Source organism: Onychomys torridus, chromosome 14 (assembly GCF_903995425.1).
Source record: "Onychomys torridus chromosome 14, mOncTor1.1, whole genome shotgun sequence".
Classification (NCBI taxonomy): domain Eukaryota; kingdom Metazoa; phylum Chordata; class Mammalia; order Rodentia; family Cricetidae; genus Onychomys; species Onychomys torridus.
Window position 1 is genome coordinate 46,029,122 of NC_050456.1, and position 12,155 is coordinate 46,041,276.

General features: G+C 37.7%; 1 protein-coding gene and 1 non-coding gene across 5 annotated transcripts in view; both read left to right on the forward strand.

Moving 5' to 3' along the window:
* Positions 1 to 12,155, forward strand: part of Fut8 (fucosyltransferase 8) — a 224,399-nt gene that overhangs the window by 145,094 nt on the left and 67,150 nt on the right. For all 4 annotated transcript variants that reach the window (XM_036206454.1, XM_036206453.1, XM_036206456.1 and 1 more), the window contains one exon: positions 10,053 to 10,167. In XM_036206454.1, the coding sequence (XP_036062347.1) occupies positions 10,053 to 10,167 (115 nt within the window). The remainder of the gene's footprint in view (positions 1 to 10,052; positions 10,168 to 12,155) is intronic.
* Positions 9,311 to 9,412, forward strand: LOC118595893. Its single transcript, XR_004946586.1, has one exon. It is a non-coding gene; the product is annotated as a U6 spliceosomal RNA (small nuclear RNA).

Below are 12,155 nucleotides of genomic sequence, written 5' to 3' on the forward strand. Positions count from 1 at the left end.
ATCTGTACATTGCTGAAAGTGAGGTATCAAGTCTCCTGCTATTATTAGCTCTGTGGCTATCAGTGTTTCTTTTTAGTTCTGTTAATATGTGCTTTGTCTGTGTCTATGGGTATGTATGTAATTGTTATAGTTTCATAACAAAATAGACCTTTTGTTATACTAAGTGAGCTTCTTTGTTTCTTGTGATGAATTTTGGCTAAAAGTCCACTTGTCTGACATAAGTATTGCTACCCTTCTCTTTGACTCCCGCTGCTTCACGTTCCTCTTTCCTTTTCCATTCCTCACTCTCAGCCTGTCCATAGCTTTGAAACTAAATGGAATCTCTTTTATGCAACTCCTTGTTGGATCTTGCCTTTTATCAGCCAATTTATGTCCTTTATAATCTCAAGTAATTGTGGATCATAATGGACTACTACTCTTCAATGAGCAGGGCTTACCAGACTGCAGCTGACCCACTCTTGCATTGCATAGTTGTAGGGTCTGTAGGTCTGTCTCTGAGAGCACAAACCCAGTTTAGACAGGACTGCTCTAAGACCAGATCTGAGAAGAGCTGGGGCCTGCTGACAAAGCTGTTTTGGTTTCAGAATTCATGGCTCTCACTGAGGTTCTGGTGGTGAGAAAGGTAAGGAAGAATTTCTTTTTTCCCTACTTGATGCTATTCTATATGGTGAAGGCACCATGTTGTCTCTTCTGGATCATGACTACTATAGTTTATTACTCTAAATACCAGGCATTAAATATAGCCTAGAAGCCAAATACCATGCTTATATCTGGGAGTCAGCGCACCTGAAAATTTTAGCACAACAGTGTTTATTTGATTAATCTATTATATGTGATCTAATAGCTGGTAGGGCCCTACCCACTACCAAAGCAGGTAATAACCTGGTAGTAATTAGTGACAGTCTTGACTTTTTCAGGGTTTTTAAGGAACTTGCAGGCCTATAGAATTGGCTCAGTGGTTAAGGGCATTGGTTTCTCTTACAGAGGACCAGCGTTCAATTCCTAATATCCACATGGCAGCTCACAATCATCTCTAACTCCAGTCCCAGGGGATCCAGTGCCCTCTTCTGACCTCTGGCCACCGGGCACACATGTGGTGCACCTCTATACATGCAAGAAAAACACACACACATCAAATAATAAATCAGTAAATCCTGAAATAAAAATGAAGGACTTAGAAGGGTGTGCTGCAAGTAGGTTTTCCGTGCTCCATGGATCTCAAGCCACGGCACGCAGGAGCTCCAGTTAAGTTCATTCAAGCCATTGCTTGTTGGCCACTGTGTGCCATAGTCATGTGGCCAAATCTTTTCCTTGTTTTGTTTGCTTTGCTGTTTTCTGTATCATTATCACAAATGGCTTCAGCCCCCTCCTTTGAAGTAGTGAGATGGAAGTAAATATTTTCAGACAACTATTTTCCCCATTGTGATTTTATTATTTATATGGTACTGTGAATTCAGTGCCTAGATTTATACCTTAACCCCTGAGTACCATGGGTTTTTGGATTCTTACCATTTAGATTGCTGCAGGTCCTTTTGATTCGTCATCCTGCCAGATACCAGTTTATGAAATAGTTGCTGGAGTTTCTTTCTACTTTAAATGGCAGCAATTATTGAACTTCAAACTGAAGGACAGGAAGACTCACAGAGCCAAGCAACCAATGATCTGTTTCTTAATTAAGTTAACTAAAGCTATTGAAAAAACGATCTGGAAAGCAGCACTACCATCTCCATTGCTAAGTCTGTATCATCTCATTATCAATAATATGTAATGGCAGCATTGTTAATAGCAGACTTAGATGTGTTCTCCAAATAGTAAGTGATACTTATGGCTTAGTATCCTGATTAGAAATTGGCTAATATACAAAAGGCTATTGTGGAGGCTGGAAAAGGACTTTGGAGATAAGGAATATAGTTATCTATCTAATAATGGGAAAGATTGATAGCTTGTTAATGGTGTGTACATTTTAAAATTAAGTTTTTGATCATAGCTTTTGGAACCCAGTAATTTTGCTTTATTTTCCCTTTTTTTTTTTTTTTTTTTTGAAAGGCTCAATAGTTGATGTTCCACTCTTGAATAGTTAAGTTTTACAATTCTTCACATCAGATCTTTGTGTTTTATGTCACACACACACACACACACACACACACACATTGCAGATAGGATAAAAATCTTAATTTCTTTAAGATGTTATTTGTTTGAGAGTCTTATTAATCTACAGTGTGCATTATATTTCTCAACTTTTGAATTTTTTGGACAAAATGTTTTTCTGTGGTCATTCAGGAGTATTTTCAAGTGATGAAAGAACATTCTTCTTAGTACTTATGAGCACAGGGAGATATTTTCATGGGAAGTTGTTTCTGTTCTGTTTACCCCTTAGTGTCCCAAATACTAATTCTCCTCCTTCCTCAAGGACTGTTCCTCCTCCTTAAAATAAAGTTTACATTAAGGATCTAGGTGGAAGAATATACTTTTTCTAGTAGCTCTTGTTTTGCCTGCCTCCATATATTTGGAGGGATGTCCCAAACTGAAGAATGATCTGCATATTAAAACTAATGATTTACCAAGGATTGTTTAATGCTAATCACTAATGATAAAGTGTATTCATTCATTATCAGTACAACCACATTATCAATCCAGTAACACTCTGAAGTAAGCAGAATTACAATAGTCCTTCTTATCTGTTGTTTAGCTTTCTAGTCTCTTAGCCATTGTTAACCACCATTCAAAAATACTAAATGGAAAATTCCAGAAATAAACAATTTACAAGCTTTAAATTGCACATCATTCCAAGTAGTACAGTGAGATCTCATACCATCTTGCCAGGATGTGAATCATGTCTTTGTGTATTCAATCCAATCTGCTTATGCCAACCAGTCAATCACTTAGTAGCTAGCTGTTCCTGTTACCAGGTGGACTATCGCAGTGTGGTGGTGCTTGTTTTCATGTAGTCCTTGCTGTACTTCATAACAATCACGAAGTACAGAGGTAGAAATACTCAGTTTTACTATGCAGAACTTATAAATTAAACATCATCATAGGTTTGTACGTATAGAAAGAAACTGTACTGTATATGGTTTCGAGCATCCACTGGGTGGCTGCGGTCTTCAAATGTATCTCGGATGGATAAGGGAGAGTTACTCTCAACCTGTTTGTAGCTATTCTTAGACCTAGAGAAGGGAGGACACTGTATCCGTTTCTTTCCTTGTTACTGTGATCAAATACCTGACAAGAAACAACTTGGAAGACAGAAGGTTTGTTTTGATTCTCAGTTTGAGAACACAGCCTAATATAGCAGACAGCTCAGGGTGGCAAGGGTGTGAGGCAGCTGGTCACATTGCAGTCAGGAAGCAAAGAAATGGCATGCAGGGGCTCAATTGCCTTTTCCTTCTTGTTCAGTCTGGGCCCCCACAGAGATGGTACTGCCTGCATTCGGCTGGAGTCTTTAGTCAGTCAAGCCCTTTTGAAAATGCCCTCATTGACTTACACAAGAGGTGTCATCCTATAATAATTCATTAGATATCAAATCTAATGAATTGATAATGAAGAGTAACCATCGCAGCAACATTAGACAAATTTCAGATCATTTTTCTTGTCTGTGATCTAGATTTACCCAGGACTAGACTTCTCAGAAATCTCCCTTAGTCAAGTTTGTCTTAGTATATGTTGACTCTTCACCTTCAGATGATTTTTGTATGAATTATAACTGTACTGGCCCTTGAGGAAAAAATTTATTTTAGCATTTTGAATTAGAAATAAATAAAAACCTTCCTTATTATAGTTTCCTTGTTGACAAAGTTGAGACAGACTAGACATCCTCCCTTTTCACATAAAAATTGTATGACTATGAAAAATAGAAAAATTACTCAGGAAAATGCAATAACACAAACATAGACAGTTTTTGAAGTGACGTTTTGACAGCCCTCATAACTGCTTATCAAAAGTCCACATTCTGTCCTAATGTACCTGTTGTCATCAGGCATCTGTATTCTACCCTCATTTTGCTGGTACCTAACCTTGCCTAGGCTTACATATGCTAAGCCTCGCTGTGGCCTCATATGAATCTATCATGCTCACTGTCCAGCTGTGAGATTTCTGGACACTTTAGTGATAAAAGCAAAGAGCAAAATTTCCAGCTTTAGGATTTTATAAGGAGTATGGCTCAAAGTGTGGAATCCCTGAAAAATGAAGAGTTTCTGCAGAATGCTTTTTTAATCATCATAATTCCCAGTAATGGGCCATAACTTTCTGATTTGATTATAGTCAGATCTTTAACACAGAAAATTGTATCTTGTAGGAATTCAACTTCCAGACATTGAGTTGGTGAAGAAAGAATACCAATTTAACTTTGTTTCCTGTCATAACTGAGATATTTATGTAGTCTCTGATAGGGAGAGGGGGGTCTGGGATTTAAAAATCAGACTTAATCTAAGACCGAGAGTAAATTGGGTATTCTGACTGATTATTGTGCCTTATTTATTTTTATACTAACATGTTATTGTGGGTGTTAATGACATTCTTGCAATGCTTCAATACATGTGTACTCCCTCTTTATATATACCCTACCCCCACTTTCTTAACCTCTAGCTATCACCATTTTATATTAAAGTTGACTTTACAAAAACCTTCACATATGAAAGAGAAATGTGGTACTTGCCTTTCTGAATCTGACATATTTCACTTAGCATAGTGTATACCAGTTTTCATCCATCTTGGTGAGATTGACAGGGTTTCAGTCTTCTTTATGGCTGAACACTATTCAGTTGAAACTTAATCTCAAAAACTGGCTATGTTTCTGTTCTATGTATTTTCTCTTGAGTTATTTTTTTCTACTTTTATAGTCCTAAAACTTTTTTGTGAAAGTGTGAGTGTGTGTGTGTGTGTGTGTGTGTGTGTGTGTGTGTGTGTGTAGGGGGTGTCTAATCTGTCTCAGTTACGCCAAGGAAGGTTTTTATTTGTTTTTTATTGTGCTGGCTAGTTTGATGTCAGCTTGACACAAGCTAGAGTCATCTGACACAAAGGAATATCAACTGATATAATGCCTCCATAGGGCATTTTCTTAATTAGTGATTGACGGTAAAGGGCCCAACCTATTGTAGGTGGTGCCACCCCTGGGCTAGTGATTCTGGGTGCTATAAGAAGAAAGCAGGCTGATCAAGCCAGTAAGCAGCTGTCCTTCATGGCCTCTGCATCAGCCCCTGCCTCCAGGTTCCTGCCTCCAGGTTCCTGCCTCCAGGTTTCTGCCTCCAGGTTCCTGCCTCCAGGTTCCTGTCCAGTTTGAGTTCCTGCCTTAGCTTCTCTTAATGGACTGTGACTTGGGATATGTAAGCCAATAAATCCTTTCCTCTCACAAGTTGCTTTGGTCATGATCTTTCATCAGCAATAGAAACTCTAAGACACTTGTTTATCCTCTTATTTAAGAATGGACATCTAGGTCATTCTACTTCCTAGTTACTGTGACTAATGCAGCAATAAACATATTTCATTGACATGCTGATTATATTTCTTTCAGATACCAGATATGTATTTAGAAGTGAGATAGCTGAATCATATGATTGAATTAATCTACATCCCTACCAACAGTGTCTGAGAGTTCTTTTTTCTTTAAATCCTTTGTGTGTGTGTGACTCTCCTATTAACTGGTTGAGATGATTGCCACATTGTATTTTATTGGCATTTTCCTGTGTCCAATGATATTGAGCACTTTTCTTTCTTACGTTTAGTCATCTAGTTGCTTGATCATTCTGACTCCTACACAGATTGGGATGGAATGAATTGCCAAGACTTAGTACTAATATGACTTGATTTAAAAAATAAGCTGTTCTTATAATTTACCAGTTCATTAAGAAATGTAGATCTCTCCTTCCATTTTTGATGGTACAGGAATTTCTTGATTTCTGAGACCTGAATCTGGAAACCATAGTTAGGTGTAGAGGCTTATACCCATAAGCCCAGCATTCTAGAGACTGATACAATAAAATCACAAGTTTGATGCTAGACTGGACTATATTGCAGGATCCTGTGTTAAGACAAAAAGAGGAGAGAGCCTAAGACACAACAATTTTTATATTTTAAAGACTTTCTTCCAAATTAAGCTTAATATGTTTTCCCTCCACTTGAAGCTATGAATGTCAGTAAACTTACAGCTTTTTGTCCCCATCTATATATGTGCATGTGTATTCACATGTTTATTTTAAATGTAAAGCTAAGCATAGCGTATTGGGTTTCCTTCTTTCCTCCGGTAGGCATTTGTTAATAGATTGTTTTTTTTTTTTTTAATTCCACGGTGCTTTATGTCCAGCAGTAATACTGCTATTTAACATGGAGATTTGCAGTACATTTTATGACCATTACTACTTGATGAGTAGGAGGAAATGAGTGGATGTTGTGATGCCTACGAAGTATAAAGAACTATGAGTGAGTTGTGATGATAGAAGTTTATAAAACTGAGATAATATTGTAAATTTCCAACTGAGCATTATAGCACAATTATAGTTAAAGATGTCTGTGCTTCTCAGGTGAAATCATAATTCCATGTGGTCAGGATATTAAGCAGGTTTGATTTACCACAGTGAAATATCTGAAAGAGTCAGTTTCATAAAGAGAAGAGACTTGTGTAGCATGAATCTTACAGGTCTTATTAATGAAATCAAACCCGAGGCCAGTTATTCGGGTGAATGCTGGAAGATCAGAGAAGCAGAACAAGCCACAGTTACCTCACCTCACCAATTCCTCAGCTGGTCTTGTTTCCTCAGACTGGAAACCTCTGAGTCCTCATCCAGAATGAATCTCAGCTGAACTATGTTGCACCAAAGCCTGAATGCTTCTCCAGCCAAATGCTTAACTAACCAAATGCTTAACTCACTTAGTTCCTGGTCCTCACGCCTTATATACCTTTCTCTTTCTGCCCCCACTCCCTAGGATTAAAGGCTGGGTTTCTGGGATTAAAAGTGTGGTCACAATGCTTAGCTGTTTCTAAAGTGGTCTTGAACTCAGATCCAGCTAGCTCTGCCTCCCAAGTGCTGGGATTAAAGGTGTCCACCACCACCGCCCAGTTTCTGCTCTGGCTTGCTCTGACCCATTTTCTAGCCACCATCTTTGGCTTTGTTCTAGTGGGTGTCTGCTCTCTGACCCCAGATAAGTTTATTTCGGGGTACACACAATATTTCAGGCAACACAATACCCACCACAGATTTGTTTGCAGGCTTGGTGTTGTTCTGGCTTAGTTACAGCAGAAGCCCTCCCAGCATCATGAGAGACATGTGTGGAGAGCTTACAGGCCAAATAGAGAGAGAGGGAGGGAGGAAGGCAGGCCACGGCCACGGCAGCGAAGGTGGGGCCTGGGGGAAGGGGGGGGGAATATGAATGATGTCACAAAGCCTCTTCTGAGGGTGCCTCTCACCCAAGAATCTTAGGACCTCCTTCCAGATAACCCCTTCCTATTCTACCGCCTCTCAATGCTGCTACCCTGGAGATTAAGACTTTAATCACAGCTGGCCCTTGGCGACACTCAGAGAACACTCAAGCCCTAGAAAGTCTTTTAACTTAGTAACTATAAAAGACTATTGTAGCTATACAATATTCCAGATGGAGCTCAGTTTGATGATAGGAAAATTTTTTAAATTTTCAAACAGTTCTCAGTGTGTAACCTAGCAGGTTAATTTGTTTAAAAGGTAGTTAAAATTTTCTTTCTGTATACAAAGAAATTATTTTCAATCTTCAATAAGAATAACAAATATAAAATTAATAAAACACTATATTTTAGACTCTTACCATGTTCACAAAGAGTGAAAATGAAATTACTAAGCTAAGTTTCAGCGTATCCTGTGAGTAGGTAATATTGACACCAATAAATGCCTGAAATCCTTTGAAAGTGACCCATTGTTCCAAAGCATGTACAGGGCCATTTTTCTAACTTAGGCTGAATATTCTGAGCTGTGTCTTAAGATTTTAATTGTCATTGTACATCAATAATTTTTCTCTTCATTTCAGATTGTTAAATCACTTATTCATTGTGTAATCATTCATAGTTCAAGTGGTTTTATGTGAGCTGCCACTTTTGGTTATTAAATGATGTAACATTTAGTCAAGAACTAGAAATAAAAGTGTTTCTGAGATTATGCCATGTTTTTTAACCAACTCACAGTTGTTAACTGAGTTCTTCTGACTGATCAGTCCTCTTCTTCCGATCTTACAGGGGACCGAGTAGTGGATAGTTTTGTACTTACCACATATTACTGTTATCCCCAACCAGAAACTCCTTCTTAGTTGTATGAGTATTAGTCTGTGCTTTTTGTTCTCAAGGTAAACGCCATAAAACAAGTTTCTGGAATTGGGACCCATGAGTGGAAGGAGAGAAAGGAGAGGAGGGTGGTAGGATGTTGGCTCCTTAAAAGTGGGGAAATCTAGGAAAGCCTTCTGAAGAAGTTCACATTTGAGCAAATGTGTGAAGGACAGTTGGTTGATGTGGATGGATATCTGGATATTCCAGGGTGGAAAGGAGCAATCGTGAATGCATAGAGCAACAACATGCTCCTATTCCTAAGTGTTTGCAACGAGGCCAGTGTGACTGAAATAAAGGAAGCCAGGAAGCCATTGGGGAGACATCAGAGCAAGGGGTGGGCCATGTTGTGTGGGCTATGTAGGTCAAGGCAGTGACTTTGGCTTTGACTTTTAAGTGATTGGAAGAGTCAACTCGATGTTAAGTGCAAAGCAGACATGTTACTTGGTTAAGAGCATCTGGCCACTATGAATAAAGTGCACACAGGCAAGGCTAGGAGCCGGGGGAATTGTCAGCTGTTATAATGACTCTGGTGGGAGAAGATGGTAGCTTAGTTGGGATCAGTACTGGTAGAGATTCATAGTCAGAAACTGGTTATGTATTTATGTGCTGGCAGATTACTTAGGGCCTGTTAGAGAGGGGGATGTTTTTGCTTTCTTTAATACTAACTGCAATTGTTTTTATTCAATGCATTATAAGTAAAAAAAAAAGAAAAAAGAAAAAAAGAAAATAAAAGAAAAAGAAAATCTGTACTAGCTCTAAAATATCTCTTTGTAGTTTACGAAGTATTTTAGTTTATTGCTAGGAAATCTAACATGTTATAATTGAATTATTGATGCCTACAGAGTGAGAAAGTATCCTAATCATTTCATTAGTTTTGCAGAGAGAACAACAAATACAGCAAATTATAATCCAAGGGCAAAATCTGGCTTTTTTCCTACCTTTGTTAATAAAGTTTTATTGGAAGAGAGCCACACTTACTCACTTACTTATTGCCTATGACAACTTTCCTCTACAAAGGTAACAGAGGATGCCCCCTTTGGCAGTAGGCATATGAAAACTGGAATGATACAGAGATTCTCATGGCCTCTGCCCAAGGGTAACATGAAAATTTATGAAGCATTACATACTTAGGAAGGAAGGAAGGAAGGAAGAAAGGAAGGAAGGAAGGAAGGAAGGAAGAAAGAAAGAAAAGAAAGAAAGAAAGAAAGAAAGAAAGAAAGAAAGAAAGAAAGAAAGAGAAAGAGAGAAAAAGAAGAAAACATGTTTATACAACCTAAAATCTTAGTACTTGTTCCTTTAAAAGAAGGAATTTGCTAATCCTTGATTGTTTAGGACATTTTTTAAGATTTGTGTCAAATTTTTCCTCTAATTTTTTCCCACTCACTCAGAGTGGAGTATTAAGAGGGTCATGAAATGATAAGAGTGAGGACAGATCGTACTATTGAAATACCAATACCATGTCTACTGAATTGAAGTCTTTGAACTTTTTTTCTTTTTGGGGGGGTGGTGGTGGGGTGGGGTGGGGGAACAGTGTAGCTGGTTGGCCTGTGGGAAAAATTTGTATATCTTTTTGTCAGAAAAGATTTTCTATAGGAATCAATCATGGATCATAGAGACTTAATTTTTAAATTTCATAGTCTTAGTTGAAAATAAAAGATAAATATCATCATACACCTGAGTATCAATATTTCTGGAGAATTTGGCTCCCTTATAGTTTTGTGTAATCCATTGAAACAAATAAATGGACCTCCAATGTTGTTTGTTTTTACAGGTCTATCATGACAGATCTATACTACCTCAGTCAAACAGATGGAGCAGGTGATTGGCGGGAAAAAGAGGCCAAAGATCTGACAGAGCTGGTCCAGCGGAGAATAACATATCTCCAGGTAAGAAGGTTAGGTTAAGAAATAATCCTTGAGTAGCAATAAAAAAAATAATAAAATAAAAAGTGAATGTGGTGATGTATTGTGTGTGTCCCCCAATATACTGTATCTCCCAATAATATAAAACTTGCCTAGAGATCAGAAGAAAAAGCTAGCCATTATAAGTAAACACAAAAGTCATGCAATGTTAGTACACACTTTTAATCCTATCACTTGGGAGGCAGGGATCTGTCTGGATCTATGTGAGTTCAAGGCCACACTGGGAACAGAGCCAGATATGGTGGCACACACCTTAAATTTCAACACTAGTTAACTATGGAGGTCTATACAGACAGACAGGAAGTGACAGAGCTGGGCAGGAAGAGGAAGTGATGTAGCTGGACAGAGAGAGCAAATCAGATGGCAGAACAGCAAGGCATATAGGCGTGGGTAGACAAGTCTCGCATTTGGAAACTACGGAGTTGGTGAGGTGAGGTTAGCATGTGGCTGTCCCTATTTCTCTGATCTCTCAGGTTTTCACCCCTATATCTGGCTCCGAGTTTTGTTTTTGTTTTTTTATAAGACCATTTAGAAATTTGTCTACAAGTGAAAATTAAAGTTTGCTTTTTAAAAGTCTTTCAAGTGCTTTTTAAAAAATTAACTACTCACTCATTTTACATATTTATTCAGAGAGATGGTATTTTATGCCTCAGGAATGTAATAGTGGCTAAAACAGTGCCTGGCCTAAAAAGAGTTACATGTTCACATATACACAAACTATACTATTAAGAGCATGCTGTATTTTATTGGAAATGCTTATTGGCATTTTGAAGGAGACATTAGGGATAGTTTATGGAGGATATATTATCTGAACCTAACTGTGAAGGTGGTCAAGTCTGATTTCTACATCCAGAAATGGAGGCAAAGGATATGCTAGCTGAAGAGTATGTTGTGAGCAATGGACTATAGCAGGGAAAAAGTAATACGGGATTCCAAATGTGGCCTGAACTCTGTAGTTTGTCTGGAGTATTGGGTTGAATGAAAAAGAGGGATGGGAAGTATGCTGCAAAGAGAATTGAGAGCTGGATTAGAGAGGGTGGACTTTATGGTATGTGAACATTAAATGATTATGGAAAAATTTATTTTATAGATATCATTTTGACAAGAAATAAATACTGATCAACCTTTTAAGGACCTTTTATGTCTTCTTTTTTGTGTGTTCTTTTTAAGTTCTTACTTATATGCATATGTGTGTATATATATATATATATATATATATATATATATATATATATATATAACCTTTGATATTTGTAAGGAAGAACTTTTGAATTTTATTTTATTATTACTATTCATTAGACACTTCCTGGCTTTGCTTTTACAACATCCTAGTTTTGTTTGTTCCTCCCCTGAGTGCTAGGGATTGAACCCAGGGCCCTGGGCATGGTACACTAGTGACAACCTAGTTTTAAAAGAGCTTTATATATAAAAGGTACAAAGAATGATAGAATCTAAATGTAGTAGTGTGGTTGAACTATATTAGTATTTAAAGAGACTGGAATTGGCCAGAGCACTTAGGACAAAGATTGTCATGCAGGCAGGAAGAAATGAGAGTTGTTGAGAGTCTGCCTTGGAAGGAGAGAGAAACTTGGAGAGTGGGAAAAATAGAATCAGTGGACCTTTCTAAGTGAGTGAAAGAACTGAAATGTTGGGGGATGGAAGAATCTTTAACTGGCAATAAAAAATGAGAAAGAAAATTCTTTTGAGGAAAAAATAGTGAATTAATGGAGATATTTAAAACCGAGTAAGAAGTGTTTCAAGTTGAAATAACTATAAAATGTCCTCCACTCAATTCTTTTCTAATTCTATGATAGCATATTTCCCACGTACAAGAACTGTTTTTCCTTTACATTAGAAGCAAAAGGGCATTCCTTGACATGCTGTGTATATTTTAAGGCATCTGTGTTCATACAGGTAAATTGGGGTGATCAAGTATTTAGGGGTCATTAAAA